At 48.4% G+C, this 21,379-nt stretch overlaps 1 protein-coding gene across 3 annotated transcripts in view; it reads left to right on the forward strand.

The window, feature by feature from the left end:
* Positions 1-1,106: 1,106 nt before the first annotated feature.
* FAM78B (family with sequence similarity 78 member B) overlaps positions 1,107-21,379 on the forward strand; it is a 105,398-nt gene continuing 85,125 nt past the window's right edge. For all 3 annotated transcript variants that reach the window (XM_054526183.2, XM_054526182.2, XM_054526184.2), the window contains exon 1: positions 1,107-1,397. In XM_054526183.2, the coding sequence (XP_054382158.1) occupies positions 1,135-1,397 (263 nt within the window). In that variant the 5' untranslated portion in view covers positions 1,107-1,134. The remainder of the gene's footprint in view (positions 1,398-21,379) is intronic.

A 21,379-nucleotide genomic window follows, 5' to 3' on the forward strand; every position in this document is an offset into this window, starting at 1 on the left:
CCCTTCCTGAAGGTAGGATACTAAAACGGCTCAAGCCTAAATCTAATCCAACAAGCTATATTCTGAATAACGACCAATCTCTGATAAAGCTGTTCCCCTAACCCTTCTGCTGCCCGAAACACTCACTCTACAGCCCCTACTGGGCTACTGGGCTCCCCACTGGACTCTGGACAGCGCCGCGCCCTGCTCGGCCTCACCCACCCGGTGGCGCTTGGGCCCGCCCTAGTCCCCCACCCCCACCCCAGGGCACCACCTACCAGGGCCCCGCCCCGCCTCAGCCCCACGTGCGGGGCCCCACCCCGGCGCTAGCGGCCCTTTAAACACCCCCACCCTTACACATTACCCCCCCACCCGGACGGCAGCCGGATAGGGACAAAACTCATGGCGTACAGCCAGTTTCCTCCGCGGAGGACGTCCTGTGCTGCCCCAGCCGTTGGAGCTCTTCACCCCGGGCCACAGCCTCCTGGCGTCCCCCGGGCCGGGGCAGCCGGGCCGAGGAGTGTCGGTGTGGTCCGGCTACGGGGCGGGGCCGGCGGGAGCTCCGGTCGCCGCCGCCGCCGCTGCTGCCTCCGCCTGCCTCTCGGGCCGCCCGCTCGCCCGCCGCTGGGTGCGCTGCACGCGGGGGGCAGCCGCGGTGCAGAGGTTCATGCAGCGGCGGCGGCGGCGGCGGCTGCTGCTGCTGCCGCCGCGGAGGCAGACAGACCGGGCGCTGCCACCGCCGCCCTCCCCCGGCTCCATGCCGCCGCCGCTGCCGCCTCCTCCTCTCCGGCGAGGGGCGGGGGGCTCCGGCCCGGGGTGGGCACCACTCCTCGCAGCGCCGCTCCCCTGCCTGCCCTCCGCCCGGGCGCTAGAGCCGGCGAGGGCACCCGCCGCCTCCTAGGAGTGCACCCTCCGTGCGCCCTGCCGGAGCGAGGGGTCGGGCGTGGGCGGGCGTCGGGGCAGCGGGGGCCCCGCGCGGCTACAAGAGGAGGGGGCTTCCCAAAGGATGCCCGGCGGCTCCCGGCTCCTAGGTGCGAGCTGAGTCTGACCGGGAGCGAGCGGCGCGTCGCCATGCCGGCGTGACGGGCGCCCCCGGCTGCCCGCGCGGGCCCCCGCGCTGCCCCACGCCGCGCCGTGCCGGCACCGGGCTGCAGGATGGGCTGTATCCAAAGCATCACCTGCAAGGCGCGGATCCGGCGCGAGAACATCGTGGTGTACGATGTGTGCGCCACCATCGACCAGTGCCCCACGCGCATCGAGGAGACCTCGCCCATCGTCCTGCGCTACAAGACCCCCTACTTCAAAGCCTCCGCCCGCGTGGTCATGCCCCCCATCCCCCGCCACGAGACCTGGGTGGTGGGCTGGATTCAGGCGTGCAACCAGATGGAGTTCTTCAACACCTACAGCGACCTGGGCATGTAAGCGACCCGCCGCGCGGCACGGGAGCGGACTCTGGGCCCCCAGCTCTGCCTGCCACCTTGACCCCCCTCCCCAGCTCCTTCCTACTGCTGTCCTCATCGTCTTTCTAAACCTTCCTCCCGCCTCCTCTCCCACCTCCCTTCTCCCTACGCTTTTGTTTCAGTGACAGGGCGGGTGTAGGGAGGCTCCTTGCGAAGGCATTTTCTCGTGGTTTGCTTCTGACTTCCCAGAAACGCGAGGAGAACGATGCGGGGCGGGAAGAACGCGACAAGGAGGGTTCGAGAGGCGGAGGTGGGGGATGGCTGGCGAGTGCCTGGCGAGTTTCAGGGCGCCGTCTGTGCTTTGTGGGGCTCCCCGGGAAGAGTTTGGGGGAAACCATAGAGGAGTGGAGTATAGTGCCGGGGGCGCATGGGCTGTGCCGCGCGTCCTTTGGAGAAACCGGAGCGGGCTTGGAAGAGCAGGTCCCGGGCATCCGAGCGGGAGTTGGTAGTTCTGTCTTTGCCCTCGCGACTGTTGAATTCGAACCCTTGTCCCCCCGGCCAGGGAGCCCGGAGGCGTTTCCATCTGGAACCACAAGCCGGACATAGTTGCCTCTCTTTCCGCGCCCCCTGGACCAGTGCTGGTGGGGAGCTGGAAAGCACCGGGTGCGTCCCGGCCAAGCAGGGCGGATAGTCTTGTGCGAGCAGCGTTCGGCTGGCGCGGCGCGGGGTGTTTCTTATGCTAAAGGAAAGGATGGGTCTCTTGTCTGTCTAGGGTCCTTACTTTTTAAAACTTTCCTAATTGCCGCACTGGAAGGGATTCCCCTGGCGCCCACCGCCGAATTCTATCGGCGAGCTGGGAGCTCTCCAACTTTCAGCAGCTCCGGTTGGTGCGCGCCGGGCTTGGCTGTTGCGGTGAAGACCAAGGATCGCCGCGGCTCCCCAACCGCCAGGGGCCGCAGGCTACGGGCGGTCGCGTCCGGGACTTTTATATTTACCAAATTTTCACAACTCCGCACCTGCCTCCTTTCAGAACTAGACTCTGAGCAGGTGGCAACGACAATAGCTAAAAGGTTTAGGGCCTGCCTTCTACCTGCTGTTACAATGTAGGTCTAGAACACCCTAATTGGCCAGTCTGCAGCCTACAGGGAAACCCTTTTTCTGGAAATTCAACCTCATTTCACTTATTAATCTAAAACTCTAGAGCGCCCAAGTTTCGCCTATTTAATATGGATATGGGGTGGGGGAGTTCCCATTTTAAAAGGTCAAACCATCTTTTTAGCAGCAGTTTGCAGGCTTTTTATTGCACTCTGAGAGCATGTCAGTTAACACTAGTCATAGGCGCTAAAAGAAATTTTGACAGGTCGTTGTTTCCTTTTTTCCTCCCAAAGATTTTGCACTTCTCTTTTCAAGCACAAAAGCTTAATGTTAGAGAAAACTCAATTTCTAGCGAAGAAATGTGAGGCCCAGTTTCCAATACGCCTCAGCACACTGTATTCTTTCTGGAAGACAGCTAGATGTGAGAAATGGGGGATATTTTATTTGGGGTGAATCATGCCATTTAAAAACCGACATACCCTCAAAAGAATGATTATATGTGAACACATGTGTCTCTTAAAACTGCTTTTTAAAATAAATCCATTGTTTCCAGCCAAGTCAGAGAAAGCCACAGGCAGGGCAAGAGCCCTCCCTTTCATTTCCCTGGCTTCACCCTGATGGCAGTGGGTTGCTGGAGGACAGCAACTGCTCCCCACAACAGCCTGGGGCCCCTGGTAGAGGCGGCCAGGAGTGACTGTGCAGAAGCAGCCTCACTTTTCCCAAGACTGCACAGCGGACCTCTCTGTTGCCTCAAATCTCTTATGAATAAGTAAAAGCAAATATATAAATACAGAATTATTTCCGTAAAACTTACTTTACCTTAGAAGTCAAGCTGAGATATAAACAGACATAGTAGTTGAACTTCCTGGAATCTATAGGGAAGGTGTGTCCTCATTGGAACCAACTTTAATGGATATGAATCAGTGACAGAATTCCTGACCCTTCCCCACTGAATCCTTGCATTTGGGATTTGGAAAGAGGTTTTGTTTTTAAACTGCCACTTTTGTTACTTTAACATTCTTGGTTTTCATGTAGGAGAGCAAAAATAGACCCCCAATAAATCATAAAGCATATTATTGTAGATTTGTGTCCACAGTCTACCTGTTTCTTCATGGTTGCAATAATTGCTATGTGTTTAAGGCCACTTTGGAGCCCAGATTTGAATGAACCAATTTCCACAAGATATTTATGCCTGGAAAATTTTGCTAGTGCAAACTTTTTAATGGGAACTCATATTGCATGAAAGTTGCTGCAATCTATTAGTTATTATGTCTACTTTAGCCAATATCTGGATTGTAAAAAATAGCATGGAGTGATTTTTCACCCCTGTGCAGTGTTCTGTCACATGAACCACAATATGCTGAAAGGGTTTGGATTAGAAAACTGCCTTTTCAATATTTTGAAAAGAGTTGTGCCAGAGGAAATCCACAACATAAAATGGCAAGAAACTTCTGTTTACAGGAGTGAAAGAAAGCCTGAGGCTTTGTGGTTTAAATTGTAAACTTTTCCAAGAAGGGGTAGGCTTCTAAAAGAACATTTGAAATAGTTGATGGCCATGATGGCCAGAGCTTAATTTGAACTTGAACTCATTGCCATGGCACTTCCTCGAATGATTCTATAGAAACCAGGCTGGTCAATAGTTGTGGCACCTATTTATTTCTCATTTGGCCCTGGTGAATCTTGCTATTGCAGCCTTGAACAGACTGCTGCAAGTCTTCATTCCTCGGGGAGGAAGGGCTCCTGACTTTCTCAATCAACCTGTCAATATACAAACATTTACCAAATGCTTCTGCTGTGCAGGCAGCAGCACCAAAGAAAAAGGAATATGGAGGCAGTTTTCACTGCTTCTCGTTATAAGACGACACATGCAGAGAAAAGCAGTGCTCTTTGGTGGTGTGGAAGAAATGCCTGAGAGAGAGCTGGGGGGCCAAGCAGGGTGTTGTAGAGGTGAATGGACTCAAGGTGAACTCTGAGATATGGGTAATATTCAGGTAGGCAAGGAGGAGGGACTAATTCCAAAGGGGAAGACCAGCAAAGATATGGAGGTAGGAAAATAGAAGGTGTTTTAAGGGGGCATACGTTGGCTAGAGTGGAGTGTTCAAGAAGGAGAACAGTAGGAGATGAGGTTTGAAAGGTAGCTTGGGGTCTGTTGGGTGGTCCCAGAATAACACAGTCTGGAAAAGGAAAAGATTAAAGTCAGATCTTGACCAGACAGAGGATGTCAGGAAGCTTTTCCTATCTTCTTTGTACCTCTTGAGTATGCAGAAGCTTTCCAACAGAGGTGGAAGACGTTTATAATGGAACAGTTTTGAATGCTGGAGTACAACGCTGAAGAGGTTTCCTGAGTAAGATTTGAACAAGGAATGGGACTCTTGTGCCAGGGTTGAATGAGATGAAGACAAGGTCAGGGAAAACCAGCAATAGTTAAAGGCCTTTCTCATTCTCTTTGAGTCTTCTGGGGCTATAAGGGAACTCTCCATGGTCAGGCTAGGGCTGATAGTATGGAAACCATCTCCACTGCCAATTTGGAAAACTTTGGCCTGTGTGAAACTTTAGGAAGTCATAGCTCAGTTATAGCTTCAAGAGACAGCTCCTGCCTGTTCCTCTACTCCTCCTTCAGAGCCAAGATTATTGAGGATTTGGCTGTACCTGCTCACCTCTGTTGCTTGTTCAGTTTAGTCCAAGCTGATTTCTATCCATTCTGAAACTGCTCTTGCTAAGTTCGTCTGTGATTTCCATGTTGCCGAATCCCTCAGACACTTTTGAGAGACTCACCGTTTCAGCAGCATTCTTTGTAGACGGGCTTCTCTGTGTGGAACTACTCCCATCTTTTAGCTTCTATGCTATTTTTCCGCTGTTCCTCTAACTCCATCTTAACTCAAAATACAGTTAATGGGACTTTTTTCTTCTGGTTCTATGCTTTCCCTGGGTAATTTCATCCATCCTAAGGGTGAGAGATAACCTCTATGATACACAGTCACCTCCAGTCCAGATGTGTGTCTTTGCACAATGATGACATGACACAGTGAAAGACATCTCAAGTTTAGGGTATCCAGACCCGAACTCTTGATCCCCACTATAGCTCCCACCCTAAATCTGCACCTTTGCCGTTCTTCATCTTAGTAAACAACGCCTCCACTCTCTGAGTTGCTCAAGCGAAACCATCTGTATGTCACCCTAGATATTTCCCCACACATCCAGCCCATCATTAAATCCTACTGATCCCATCTCCAGAATATGTGTGTAATCCAGCCACCACTCTCTCTGTCTACTGCTACCATCTCAGGACATGTCACCATCAACTGTCACCTGTTCCTGTAGAGACTTTCTAACTGAACCTGTCACCACCATTCTTGTCTCCCTCCAGTCTGCCTCCCACATAGCAGCCAGAGTGATATATTAAAAATGTAGATGTTATTACTTTCTTGCTTAAACCTTTTAATAACTTACCATTGCAATTGGAATAAAATGGGAAAATCTCTTGCATGGGAGGCCGAGGCAGGTGGATCACTTGAGCCCGGGAGTTCAAGACCAGCCTGACCAAGATGGTGAAACCCCATCTCTACTAAAAATTCCAAAAATTAGCTGGGCATGGTGGCTCACGCCTGTAAACCCATTTACTCCGGTGGCTGCGGCACGAGAATCGCTTGAGCCTGGGAGGTGCAGGTTGCAGTGAACCAAGATCGCACACTCTAGCCTGGGTGACAGAGCGAGACTGTTTCAAAAAAAAAGAAAGAAAATCTCTTTCTGTTCTCTGAATTGCTGTTCTTAAGCCATGACAGCCTTCTTCCAGTCTTTCAAAAGAACCAACTTTATCCCAACTCAGAATGTTTCCATATGCCACTCTCCATCTGAAATGTGCTTCCTCCCTGCACTGCTGTAGCTACTTCCTGCTCCTCATTCCGGTCTCAGCCACTGTCTCCTCTGAGAGGCTATCCCTGATCTCACAGCTGAAATTAGGATCCTCCTGTTCTTTTCCTTCAAGATGCCCTGTTCTTATACTGGTTACCATTACTAAGAATATAATTAGTGAGAATATAATTGTTTACTTAATTTCTGACTTGTCCACTACAGTGTAAATTTCATGAAAGCAGATGTCATGTCCGTCTTGTTTATGAACAGTGCATGGTCCATAGCAGATGTTCAAGAAACATTTGATACAAAATAAACGAATGAACTATTTTTGTGACCTCAAATAGTCTATGTCCTCTTCAACAAATAATGTCTCTTCAAAGTTAGCTTTTCATGTTAAACCTAAGCCTGAACCCACAAAGATCTTGAACCAAGACACTCCAGCAGTTACTTAGCACTAATATATAGTTTAACTCCGCTGTGCTTTTGCGTTATTTGTCCTGGGTTACCCCACCAGATGGTTTGTTTCTCAGCACAGGGCTTACTTCTGTCACTTCCTCTGTCTCCCTGAGGTGTTCTGTACACTGGGAGTGGTGTTCAGCAAACACTGAAGCCTTGCTCTCATTATCACCTACCTGCTGTAAAGTGGCATTCAGTGTGTACCCAAGGAGACCTTGTTGTGGCATTGTTCCACCTGCATCACTAACTCATTAATCCCGGACTTGTGGAGGAGAAGGCTAAAGGCCTTGGCTGGTACAGTTATGTCCCCCAAGCTAGAGCTCCCCTTCTTGTTAACAGTTACACACGGCTACATGCCCAGTGTGGCTTTAAGTGTGGCCCTCATTGTTGACCATAGAGATGGTCACACAGTTGGGCATTTTGCTCTCGAGGACCAGATCAGCCCATCTGTCCAGGGAGCCTGATGAGTCTCCAGGCCACTTGACCAATACCCATTCTCCCCCCACTATTTCCATTTCATTCCAATCAGGAGGCTCACGGTCTGGAAATTACCAGAACTGCTTCTCAGCAGAAACACTGGGGATGCCAATCTAGAGCATCAGATGGGAAAGCAGGATCCAGTTCCTTTATTAAAGTCCTGAGTGCCCTTGGAGGGGAGATGACCCTTTGCCTCTAATCTCCTCCATCTCTGCAAAAGAGGAGCAGCAGAGGATTAACCGGTCTTATCAGGGAAGCATTAAGCTCACTGGAGATAAAGCACAACTCTGGAGTCAAAGGAGGAGTTGGAGAGATAGGGGAGGAAACAAATGATTAGGGAAAGATGTAGAGGGGGAGAAACAAATGGGAAATTAACAAAATGTGGCTTGTGTAGTCTGGGATATTAATCTGCGTTCCAGGGCACTGGATACGTTGGGGAAAGCAAGGACAGGAGATGGACTGTGAGGGCATCAGACTGCAAGTTATCAGTGACCCTCCACAGGCACCAGGGGCAAATGCTGTTTTAGGGGCAGGTCTGCAGAGGCATCATGTTCCAAGTTAAGGATGCAGACTGGCAAGTGAAAGGGAAATGCGAAGTCTGGTGTGGGGTGCGCAGTCCCAAATATCCTCTTTCCTTCTAATTCATACTGCATTCTGATCTCATCTGACTCCCTCATCTGACCCTCTCATCTGACCCCCTGGTTCTTGGGAACTAGATACTATTATCATGCTGATCTTACTGATGAGGAAACTGAGTCTCAGGGGGTCAGGTAACCTGCCTGAAGCCATACATCAAGTAAGTGGCCGAGCTGAGACTGCAAGCCATGTCTTCTGACCCTGTGTCCTGGCTTTCTATATACTGCCACAGTTTGGCCTGTGAGGGGACAGGTCACCCCTCCATTTATATCAGCACTAGAAAAGTTAGTAGTTATGGCCGCTGTTATTGTCATCATGCACCTAGCTCTTTTCCTCAAAGCTTCTTCTAAGGAAGCCTAGGGTTGCCCAAAGGCTCCAAGTAGTTGATAGCATGGCTTTCTTCTTACCCAGCTTGCTTTTCTGGACCACTTTGGCCTACTGATAAGAAAAAGTTGTCACAGATAACAGAGGGGCCACAAATTCTGTTGTGTTAACACCAAACAGGACACAAGAAGTGGCTGTCATTTATAAGTTGGTTATTATGGACTCCTTTGAGAAGAGAAATAACAGGAAACTAGCAGTAGCAGAGCATCCTGGTGAATACTTACAAAGAAGCAGAGTCCTCGTGGTGCTGAGGGTCCCTGGAAGGGGTTGGTGCGTGCCTGCACACCAACAGCAGAGCTGCCCACAGAGTGGGATATTCCCCCACAGAGGCAGAGTCATCAGGCAAGTTGCCTCTTATTCTCACCAATCCAAATCAGTGTGGTATTTAAGGATGGTTCTAGAGTTGTTGTTGTTGTTTTGGGTTTTCATAAAGAAGGTGTGAGTGTGCCTGTGCTGGGAGAGTTGTCCAGATCGAGGAACGTCTGGAGATGCTGTTTGGGAAGGAAGAGAAAGAGAAGGGAAATAACAATAACACACGTGAAAGGTCTATGTGACCGGCACTGTGCAGGGTGCTTTCCATGCATGGCCTCATTGAAATCTTACCCAGTGAGGGAAGTTATCCTATTGTGAGGTCCAGGGATGCTCAGTAGCTAGCTCAAGGCCTCATGGCCAGCAAGGAGCCGTACCAGGATTCTAGCTCATGTGCTCTGACTACTCTGTTTCTTTTTAAAAATTATTTATTTATTTATCTATCCGTCTATCTGAGATAAGGTATTGCTCTGTTACCCAGGCTGGAGTGCAGTGGCACAATCACAGCTCACTGCAGCCTGAATCCCCTGGGCCCAAGCGATTCTCCCACCTCAGCCTCCCGAGTAGTTGGGACCACAGGCATGTACCACCACACCTGACTAGTATTCTGTTTCTAATAGATGATGGCCTTATCTCCCAGGAAGGGGGTTCTCTGAACTTGCTTTGCAAAATAGTGATAATGGACCTAGCTTTATTGGTTTTCTCTGATTTCCGTATTTCCTCACTCCTTTGGAAACAGAGTAAGTTGCTCTGAGATCATGTGTGTGAACCTCCTTGCATTCCCCCTGAGAATGGCATTGGTGGTTAGCTGTAAGAGCCATATCTTTGTGAGGGGCCAGGAGTAAAGACAGCGGGGAATAAGCTCCTTTCATGCTGAGGAGCACATTCCTTGGGATCAGGGGGACGACATCCTCAGTTCTCGGGCTGCAAGCTGGTTGGTCTGGGCTGTAGCTTTTAGCTGTGTGCCTATACCTTCAGGCCCTAATGGGCAGCCCTGGGCCCCAGCAGACAGTCACCCAGACTACCCAGGTACTGGATATGGAGATCTGTTCATCCCCCAGACTCTCCAGGCAGTTGCTGTTCGGGTGGATGATTAGGAAGAGAAGGAGAACAAGGATTCCCTTCTGGTGGTGGAAGGGACCCCTGGCTCTGTCATCAGCTCATTGGACATACCTCTGGCTCCCAAGAATTCCTGCACTATTCCTTTTCTCGAGGCCTATGTGGACCCTGCTCCCTCATTAGGTTCTGGGGTACATGCCAGTTGGAACTGTTCACTGTGCCAGTGGAAGATTTAGCTGCTGGTTCCCCAGCGCAGGGTTCCAGTCAGAAGATCTGGGTCCCAGTGCCAGCTGCATGACCTTTGGCAGGTCCCTTAACAAGCCAGCGTCTAATTTGCCTGTACATAAATGGAGAGTAGTAAGATCTCCCCTATCCTAATGCCATAAGGATTAGGAATCAACACTTGTGGTTTTTGTTATTACAGAGCATGCTCGTTATTATTGCGAGGATGACTGTGGATCAGCCTTAAGGAACAGGAAGGTTGTGGCTGTGGCCCTGCAACTTCCCTGGACAGAGAAGCATTCAGACTCTGGAGAGGGGTCTCTGGCATGTCAGCTATACAAACCTCCCCTACAAACCCACTCAAAGATAGAGAGGAGGAGAAAGGCTTGCTCTGTACCTCTGGAGCCAGGGCTGTTTTCTGTTCAAACTCGGAGGAAGGCATTGGAGCCCCCCCCCCCCGCCTCCCCTTGACGTCATGTCACTCAGAAGTCACCCTCCTTGTTCTCCTCTAAGCTGTAGACTTTGGGAAGCCTCCAGGACCCTGGCTGCTCCTAATCCCTAGGCACGATGCCTGCAGCCTAGCCACATCCTTGTGGGGACTTCCTGTCCCATCCCTGAGCCCTATCTTTGGTAACAGTATCACTCAGGCTGGGGGAAGGAGCTACAGTTTGTCCAAGCCAAGAACTTGAGGGTGGGGTGATGCTGGAGCATGTGAGCCACGCTGTTCATGCTCAGGAAGGTTGTGCAGTTTCCAGCTTAGGCGGACAGTGAGACCAACACCTGAAATCATTTGTGTCCAAAGCTATTTTTGAGGTACTTTATTCTTTGCAGGTCCCTTTCATGATTTTCGTCTTCTTTATAAGGGGACCTCTCATAATTAACCTCACAATAATCATGAAACTTTTAGGGCAACAGTTATTCCTATTTCAAATAAGCAAGCTGAGGCCTAAGGAGATTAAATTATGTGCCCAAGGTCATCCTGGCAAGCACTGGTAGACTCAGGCCTGATGCTCAGGCATCCCACCTCCTCTCCCAGTGCCCTCAATACTGAGTCCATGCTCAGCCAACCAAGAATGGGAGTCGGGGATGGGAGAAGTCATCCTCAGAGCCATGTGCATTGGGCACCTCTGGCTCAGCCAGCATGTGGACACTTTTAGGGGCATCATTTATGACGTCTAAAGACAAGAGAGGGTAAACAGGACCACCTAAATGTCTTCAACAAGCGCAAAGAGACATTTTCAGGCTGTCAGATTAAAACAAAATAAATAAGGCCATTTTGTTATTAAAACAAAATAAAAGATGGCACATCAACAGGGTCACTGTGTGAAGCCTGCCTTGCAAAGCCTCTGGCTGGCTCCTGCTCCTGGGGCCTGACCTTTCAGAGCTGGCTGGTGGGCCTGTGTCCGGCACAGGCTCTCAGAGGCTGTCAGAGGCCTGGCTAATGGGAAGCGGTAAATCGGCATCCGCAGTCAGCACTTTCTGCAGCATCCTGAAGGAGCAGGCAGAGGCTTCTGGGGCATGCGTGGCGGCAGGTACAGGCTTTGGCAAGTCCAAGAGCTCCCAGAAACAGGCAAATTAGATGTTGCTTTGCCCTTGGCATGGGGACTCAGGCTGGGATATGTCGGGGAAGAGAGGCTTGAAGGGAATCAGACATGCCCATTGTGTGAGAGCAGGATCTTACTTACCTTCTATTCCCTCTCCCGAGACCACACATGCTGAGCCTCCATTCCAAAATGGCAGTCCCCACACCTGAGCTGGGCAAATCAATTCAAGAACAGATTTTTTGTTATGACTTAATAATTTGAGAATCTGTTTCAAGCTTCCACGAACCATCTTCACTTTCTTTAGGAAGGATGAGTGATTTGTGCCACAAACTAACCCCCAAACTCCTGTTGAAGTTATTTTCTTGGCTTTCAGAACCAAGGAGCCTGTCTTTTGCTAAGAAACCTGCGCACACTGAGTGATGGGCATCTATGTGCTCATCATCTGTCTCCCCATGAGCAACTTACTCAACTTGATGATAACAACAACTAGTGTGTGTCAGATGCTTTAGATGCACTGTCTGTGAAGTAGGTAGCACCATTATTTTCCTCATATTAGAGATGAAACGGAGGCCTACAGCAGTTGGATAACATGCCCAGCATTACTCAGCTAAGTAGTGCCAGAGCCAGATTTAGAAAGCAGGTCAAACTAATTCCTGTGACTCCTTATGATGTTGTACTGCCTCATAAGGGTTGAACGAATGAATGTCCAAATGAATGAATGATCAGGAAGTATTCAGGATATTGCTTGAGTGTTTGCTTTTGTCCTTGCTGAGGAGACTTGGGAAACAAAAGGTTTAAATCAAATTGGAAATGACTAGCCTCCTCGCCTCCCAGCTGCCTGGTTCACTCAGCTGCTCAGGATGTGATAGTAATGAAACCAGGGTCTTGGGATCAGACCCAGGGGACCATCCCAGCACCAGGAGCAGTCCTCTGTCCTTTCAGCTACCTCACAGGTGACTGTTACCAGCTACCAGTCACAGCAGGGTCTTGATTAAAGAGTAGAGAAATGGCCAGAAGAATGCAAGTGGTAGATCAACAGAATCATCCTTAACTTACAGGGTGTTAGGATGATGTGGGAAATCATCTAGCTGATTTGCTTCTTTTATAGATGGGGACACTGAAGCCAGAAAAGGGCAGTGCCACAACTAGTGAGGGACCGAACCAGGACTCAGACCCAGGTCCATGGGCCTGGATCACTGGCTAACTCTGTGGGTCAGGGCTGGGGGCACCCAGCACACCTAGTCTTCAAAGCAGCAGTCAGTGGTCACCACCCCCTGTTTTTCCATCAGTGCCTGCCCCCGCCCCCCATCCAGGTTTGCTGAGGGTCCAGGTCTTCAGGCAGAGATGGCCACCTGCCCAGGAAAGGAAAGTGCACAGGGTGCAGGAAGAACCCATCCCTTGGCAGCACAGAGAGGAACTCACATCAGCCCAAGGGATGTCTACACAGTTGCCGGGAGCAGAGAGTCCAGCCTATTTTCAGTGTCTATATGCAGTGATTAGCAAGCAAGAAAGAAGAGGGTCTCCCCAGAGACACCTATCACAGATGGCAGGAGATGGGAGGGCTTGGCAGCCCAAGGGAAGGCGAAAGTATGGAGAAATTGAGATTTAGCCGGGATTCCCAACAACCCAGAATCCCTTTCTTCCACCCCTCAATACTCCCCTCACCCCAGCCCTGGTGCTGATGGCCTGCATGGCCCTCCTGGCCCCCTACCCACACACAGGCAAGGTATCTTCCTAGCCCCTGGCAGCTCTAGAAGAAATAAGATCCAAGTAGCATCAAAGATGACAGATTGTGAGGGGGCCAGGGGCCCTCCCCTGACAGCAGGGCTCAGCTGGGAGGCCTCTGTGGAGCAGAACAGATGGGAGAAGTCTGAGAGGGATATCCTAGCAGCCTGGAGACCCTGTCTCTGTTGTGGCTTTTAGTTGGTTTCAGTCAATTCTTCTGTCGTTGTTGTTTTGTTTTATTGAGGCATTTCAGCATAGGGGCATGATCAAATTGTGCTGTGTCTGCTTACCCTAAAGGAGGTGCGGTTGGGGAAGAATGGGAGGGAACAGGTCTAGGCAACACCCCATTTTGCTTTGCCCTTGTTGGGATCTAAGAGGGGTATAGAGGGAGGACTGCAGAGGGAGACGAGTATATACCTCCGAGCATCCTGCCATCGCTGCCTGGCTGGCTTACTCTAAAGCTGTAGTTTCTGTACCACTCCACGCTGCCTGTCATGAGGACTCTGGGAATCCAGGGCGATGTCATGTGGTCCCCCTCCCCCTTACGTAGTCCTGTTGCAGCCTGGCCCTCCTTCTCTAAGCTTGCACTGGGACCTGGCTTCTGCCTTCCCTGGAGGCCTCTGTAGAGGAGGAGGCATCCTCATGTTTCCTGGGCTATGTGGACCCTTCACTTTTATCCTGCCTGCCTGGCATGGCCTGTTCCAAGTCCTATAACTCGCAGGGCTCCTGCCTGTCTGATCGATTGGCCCTGATGCCTGATTCTCAGTATTTGTTGCCAGGTTCCTGCCTGCCTTTGAACTACTTGTTCATCTTTGTGTCCATCTCAAGTTCTACCGGCTTGGTTTCTGACCCTTTGCTTGTCTTGGGATAGTCACTCTTTGAAGCTGCAGGGCTTTAGCCAGATGCCCTTCCCCAGACCCCTGGATCCCCCCACTTCTCATTGACTCCCTGACTTGTGCTCCCCCTCTCCCTCTGGAGAGAGAAATATGGAAGGAGCCACAGCTGGAAGAGCAAAGCTGTTCTCCACCCTTGGAGCAGAACCATTCACTCTTCTCCTGGGAGCCCATGAGTCACTCTGTCTTCCACATTGCCTCCAAGCCTGGCTGGGTGTCTACTTTCATCTCATGAGTGGGTTTCCAAAAACCATGGATGATCTTTATAAAGAAAATTACTTGTGATCTAAAGGGGCAACTCAGCTAGAGTTCTGGATGTCTGGTGAGGAAGCTGGGAACAGTTAAAACCAGAGTACCAGCTGGGTGTGCTCACGCCTGTAATCCCAGCACTTTGGGAGGCCAAGGCAGGTAGATCATGAGGTCAAGAAATCGAGACCATCCTGGCCAACATGGTGAAACCTCGTCTGTACTAAAAATACAAAAATTGGCTGGGCATGGTGGCGTGCACCTGTAGTTCCAGCTAGTTGGGAGGCTGAGGCAGGAGAATCTCTTGAACCCAGGAGGTGGAGGTTGCAGTGAGCAGAGATTGCGCCACTGCACTCCAGCCTAGTGACAGAGCGAGATTCCATCTAAAAAAAAATAATAATAAATAAGTAAATAAATAAATAAATCTAGAGTACCAAGAACTTCCCCTGAGCATGTGGGGTTTGGAATCCAGGGAGAGGGCACAGGTTAAAGGGGGATTGATTCAACAAGTGTCCGGGGCCAGTTCATCCACAGCAAGTCTGCAGCAGAGAGGGAGTATGAAAGAAGCTTAAGAACATGGTTGTCCTCTGGGCAAGCATCTTAAAGTCCTGGATATCAAGAGTAGATCCTAAAATATGGAAAAGAGAACAATTAATGTGGTGCAGACAGGGCCAAGGGAAGCTGTGGTGGGCCTAGTTCCTCACGACAAGACCAGACAAATTCTTGACCTTTGGTCCTGCCATGTCGCGACAGCATGGAACTGAAAGGCCCGGGCAAGGTTAGCAGCTGCTCCCATCCCTATCCCTGACACCTGAGAACAACAACCACCACGGGCTTCTCTGCTGCAGAGCTCCCTGGGGTAACATCTCCAGCTGGATGGCTGAGCAGATGGCTTTAGCTAGAAGATTCCAGAGAGGGGAGGAGCTAGGAACACTGAAGGGCCCTTTATAGCCACAGTGGACATCCTCCTCCCTGGCCAGTGCCTGGGCTGCTGGGATTCTCAAATATCTTTGAGAAAATTTGTCTTTTCAGAACCTGTATCTGACAGAGACTCTAGATAATCTAGGTACCTGTGGGGTTGCGTAATCACAATTGAAAAGTCTTTCAGAGATGGGACTGCTATATAATTAGGCTGAGAGTTGGGCCTGGGGTATAGTTAAGTACTGGTATGGATTTAGTGCTAATGGGCTCATTCCTCCTACCAGGCCCTCAAAGTTGAACAGAAGGGGAGAGCTAGCATTTGTCTACATGATAAAGTTTTTGCGGAAACCCTATCTGTTGACCTTTAACCTTGGGATCTGTACATAGTTACTTTTTCATGAAGCAGTTTATTCTCTTTAGTCAAATGGTTGAACAGTTGAGTAGGTCTGGCACTTGAAGCAGAGACACGTGGGTGCAGCCCTTACTGAGGAGTGTTTGTGAACACCTGGAAGCTAAGATGGCTTCTTGTCCACTTACATCTGGCCATGGTTTCTGTGGCTGTATCAATGACTTCAGATTGAGGGATCCTAGGCCAACAATTGGACAAACTCACTGCTGAGCCTAGAAAAGCAGGATGCTTCTGGATCAGAGCCCAGGAATGTTTAGGGCTTTATTCTAAGAGGGAGAGTCTTCCTTGGATGCTGGCGGGGGTTTTTTCAAGATTTACCTTCAACATCTGGTGCTTCCTGAAATGTCTGGTCATCAGAATTAGAATCTAGACTTATACCCTAGTACTTACGACTTTCCACTAAAAGGAAAATCTTGGAATGTTTTCATGCCATCCTCAAAAAGCAAAAACATTGAAAAAATGTTCTATCAGAAATGCCCCTGGTTAAACTGAAGCAGAGTAACCAGAGAGAAAGAAGTAGACGAGACAGTCAGATTGTCTTCATTGAGACATTTCAAAAGCACAGGCCAATTTACAGGGTAGCATTGAACTCTTGAGCTATTACAAGTCTACATGCATTTGTTTCCAGTCTCAAGTGTTCAAATTCTTCTCTGATGCCATCCTCTATAACCCAGCACAGAACTGAGGTGAATCACCCTTCAAGCTCCTTGGCAAAAATCAACTTCTATACCAGATTAAAACGCCAGTTCTGGGTCATACCATCCAACTTCTAAACATTTCTGATTTACCTCTATTACACATTTTAATTTTTTTTATTTTTTAAATATAGGTAGGGACAAGGTCTCACTGTGTTGCTCAGGCTAGTCTCAAACTCCTGGGCTCAAGTAATCCTGCCTCAGCCTCCCAAAGTGCTGGCATTACAGGCATGAGCCCCTGCACCCAGCCTGCTTCTATGTATACTTTAAAAGAATGTGTATTTCTTGTTGTCCGTAAGATCCCACTTGCTAGTTGTATTGTACAAATGTTCTACATTCTTGGTAATTTTTATGTTTGATCTATCATTTGAGAAGTTCTGTTGAAATTTGTGTATGCTAGTGTGGTCATAACTCTATGCAGGTTTTTCACATTTTGCTTTGTACATTTTGAGGATGAGGCTGCTTACCTCTTGAGTTGTGGGCTTCCTCTTCATTTTTGACCCCTAGGAATTTATTTTTGCAAATTCAACTGTGTATTCAAGAAGAAACTTGGAATGTAGGAGTTTTTCAGGAGATTTAGTCTATTATGATTTACTTACTATATTCTTCTGTTCCTCAATTATAGACAAAAGTAAACTTTTCATGTCTCCTTTTTCTGGTTTGAATGACTGTCTTTCAAAGCAAGCTGCCTATCTAGGCAAGGCTCTTTGATAAAAAGAACTGAGGTTTCTTTTTACTTAGCACTCCCTGTTAGGGGTGAAGGGGGAGCCAAGGCACTGGGAGGGTTTGGGTCTAAGGCCAAGGACAAGAGAGTCCAGCACGTTGTCCCACTGTGCACTAGGCACAACCACCTGGGGTATACTGCTGCCTCAGCAGACCCAGTTTCTCTGAGGTGCATTCCTCAGACATATCAAACCCCCCTGAGGCATAGCCATCCTCATTGTCCCTATGCAGTATCAGAGTCCGAAGTAGCTAGCTCCAGGTTTCTCTGCACCTGTTCCCTGACCTTACCCCAAAGGCTCACTTTGCACTGGCATTTGGCTTCTGGCAGGCAGGAAGCTTGTTGCTTTCTTCTCTTCCAGGTGGCTCTAGGAAGGACCAGCAGAGGGAAGGGAGGTGGGAGAGGAGACCAAGAGGCAAAGCAATGTCATTTGGAAGGTGCAGCCAGCAACCCCCAAGAAGGCACACATGCCTAGTATCACCCTGCACTCAGCAGGCTGACATTCTCCAGAGGTGGGGATGGAGCATGGGGATTCCCTGTGTGGAGGTATTCTACGATATGGAGCTCAAGGTGGTTGGGGCCATATAAACCTTGAATGTAATGAAAAAGGCTAGGCTTGAACTTTAATGTTTACAAAAATGCTTCCATGTATGTTACTCCTATTGAGCCTCACACACACTTTTAGAGATGGTATTATTGTTCTCCATGTAATGAGAGAAAACCAAGGCTCTGCATGCTGAACTGATTCAGCAGGTTTACATGGTTAGGAGGTGGCCACACTTGCCGTCCAGTTCCAAATTGATTACTCCCTTTAGGTAGCCGATACTGGAAAAGGGGAAAGTGATAGAACTTCTGAAGCTGAAAAGACCTTGGAGATCCCAGTCTTCTTCCTTGACTTTACAGGTGAGAAGACATGTAAAAAGAGGTAAAAAATAATTTCCCAAGCTCATACAAAAAGCTAAGAGATCCTCAAAGGATGGAGTTTATTTAAAATGTCTGTTTTTTATAACAGTTCAATTCAGTGAATGTAATTTTTATGAATGCTTATCGCTTATCTGAGAAACCCACTCTGTGGTGGGATGACAGTCTATAGGAATAACCTAGCTGAATGGACAACTACATTGGGAGGAAAAGATATGAGCTCCCTTTGTCACCTGATCTTCCTGGCTCAAAGTGACAGCACAGGTTGTCTCCTCTCTCATTTCCATTGAGTTCCCATTAGAAGTCTGAGCTGCATCCCAGCTGCCCGACTGCCATTGGGCAGATCCTTTTCTAATGCAGATTTTCATCATTGATTTATCACCTAATGGGCACAGATGAACATGAGGTGCTAGGCGTTTACACAAATGATATCTCATTTAACACTTATTCACATTACCTCTGTTTCACATATAATGAAACTATGGCTCATGAAAGACCATGTAAGTTGCCCAAACTTTCAGTGCCAGAATCAGAATATAACACCAGGTTAGAAGAATTCCAAAGCTGTGCCTCTGCCTACCATTGTGCTTATATAGATGCTTCACCTAAAAGAGAAAAAGGAACCTCAGATTCTGAGCAGGGCTTGGGAAAGCTGGGCACAGCAAATAATTTGAACATACCATGACAAAACTATTGCAATCACTCTTGCCAAATTACTGTACCGAAAGTATTTCAAGATTTATCTTTTAGTCGTAAGACACTCCTTAAAACATCTGATTAGAGTTGAATTATTTGCATTACCAGCTCTCTAGACCCCTCATATCGTACTTTGCATTCATCTCTTTCTACATGGGTTTCTACAAAAAGTGAGAGATTCATTGTTGTTAAAGTTGAAGTGTTAGATTAACAGGAAGAGTGTACCACAATGGAGAGGAGCATGAGATTCAGAAGCCACCCATCACCAAGAATTAATTTCCTTTAACCCCTCTTTGATTGCAGGCAACATTAAAAAGCACAGACTTTGGGCCAAGGAAGTGGCTCATGCCTGTAATCCCAGCACTTTGGGAGGCTGAAGTGGGAGGATCACTTGAGCCCAGGAGTTCGAGACCAGCCCAGGCAACAAAGCGCAAGACCCCATCTCTAAAAAAAATACAAAAATTAGCCTGGGGTATGGTGGTGTGCACCTGAAGTCCCAGCCACTCGGGAGGCTGAGGTGGGAGGATTGCTTGAGCCCAGGAGGTCAAGGCTGCAGGGAGCTATGATTGCACTGCTCCACTCCAGCATGGGTGACAGAGTGAGATCCTGTCTCAAAAAAAAAAAGAAAAAAAAAGCATGGTCTCTGGAACCTTAGTATGTGAGTTCAAATCCTGCTTGCACCATTTACTAGCTGTGTGATTTCAGGCACATTAACTGTCTGAGCAGGGGGAACGCAGTAGACCCATAAAAACACCTTGACAATACCGTAATTTCCCATCCAGCCTTCCCCAGGCAGACTTGTGCCAGTTCTCTAAAGCATCCTTATGGGTTCTAACTTATTCATCCTTTGGACTCAGTTCCCCAAGAAGGTCTGGCCTGAGCTGGCTGCAGCCATGAGAGGACATCCCTGGGCCTCCTGCCCACTGATGCTCATTTAGGTGTTATCATCCTGGCATTGCCTGCTTTTTGTCTCTGAAACCACAGCAGGCCATTAAGAGAGGCTGACTGTTACCTTCAACAACCCCTGGGACTTTTCTGACTGTGCTCACCACACACACAACCAGCCTTTCCTGTTCTGGTATTGAGCAAGTTTCCCCTCCTTGTGTCCACTGCTGCACTAACTAAGCTGAACTTTGTTCTTTCCTGACCACCTCTCCCAGGGTAAGGCTCTTTCTGATTATTTCCTCCTAGATCAGGTCTCTCATGAACTCCAGTCAAGCGAGTACCAGACCCAGAACTCAAAGCTCTGGGATGACGTTATGAGCTTAGAATGTCTAGGAACCTTACAGCTTTGTGTGTGTGCTTGGTGATGTGAGGATCAGACCTGCAAGGAGAGATCGTAGGTTAGTCTCAGAAAGTGGTGAACCGAGCCTGCACATTCAATACAGAGGGAGGTGAATGACCTGAAGCTTACAAAGAGGAAGCTCAGGACAACTCCTGCCAGTACAAATGAAATGAATGCCAGTACAAATGAAATGAAAGCCATTTCTACTATTGTTGAGAGGTTGACTGAGATGTTCCCTAAGACTCATTATCTATGATTTGTCTACTTTTAACATCCCACTTCCCCTCTGCCTTCTGAATTTGAGCATCAGCTTAATGTGCTGCCCTTGACCCATTGTATATTCACAACTTCTCAACCTCCTCTTTCTGAATGTGGGGAGACTATCATAGGCAACCTCAGACCCCCCTTGCCCTTGGCCTAGTAGAGCTCTGACCTTGGAGTGTTTTTAGCCCAGTTAGGTTATAAAAATCTCCTAAAACTGGTAAACAAGAGCAAGTTTCTGTCCATCTTCATTTCCGTAGGACTGCATCATCCTACCTGTCCAGTCAGCAGTCCTTATTTATTGTTTTATCAAGTACCAGCTTTATAGCAAGCACTGTACTAGGCATGAGAGGACTATGAAAATCAATCAGTTTGATTCAACATAGAAGAAATGTCTCAGACAGTATCCTAAATAAACATAATGCCTTGTGATCCCAGATGCCGTAAAACCCTGAGTGAAGAAAACAGAAATTGGTCATTGGGTGAGAAGTCTTTTCAACAGAATGGCAGTGGCACTGTGAGACATGAGTCCATTGAACTAATGTTTTAAAACATCCCCCTGAATTGTCCTCAGGGAAGATTCTGGACCTTTCGAGCAATGTTAATAATAACCATCCTTCATCCTTCATATAGGTAGTAGAAGTTTACAAAGTGCTTTCATTCACATTCCTTTTGCTCCTCACAGTAGCTGTGAGAGGAAGCAGAGAATCTATCATCTCTCCTTTGCAAATGAGAAGAACTAAGACTGAGACTTAAGGGGCAAAGCCTGGCAGAGACACAACAAAAAAAGGGAATTTTAGACCGATAACTTACCCCTTAATATATTTATTGTCCAAAGCCAGAAGGAGGAGACAAAAGACTAAAACAATATCTTCTGACTCATTATCCAGTATTTGTTTACTTTACCACCCTACTAGCCTTCAGGTTGTGAATTTAGCATCAGTTTAATGTGCAGCCAACCAAGAAAAAGTGTTAGTCACCTTTCATTTGAAAAGCTTGCATGGATGGGCTTCATTTGGTGCCAAAAATGTGTCTGACTTGAGATTGTCTTTGATAAGTTACAGATCCAAGACTAGATGTTTTGCTGGATTTTTGCTAAGATAATGCATTGTGGCCTGTCTTAGAGTTCTAAAGCAGCTGGAAGAGAATTTTGGAAAACATCTGACTCATCCCTCCCCCTCCTCCATGCA

The sequence above is a fragment of the Pongo abelii genome, chromosome 1 (genome assembly GCF_028885655.2).
Source record: "Pongo abelii isolate AG06213 chromosome 1, NHGRI_mPonAbe1-v2.0_pri, whole genome shotgun sequence".
NCBI lineage: Eukaryota > Metazoa > Chordata > Mammalia > Primates > Hominidae > Pongo > Pongo abelii.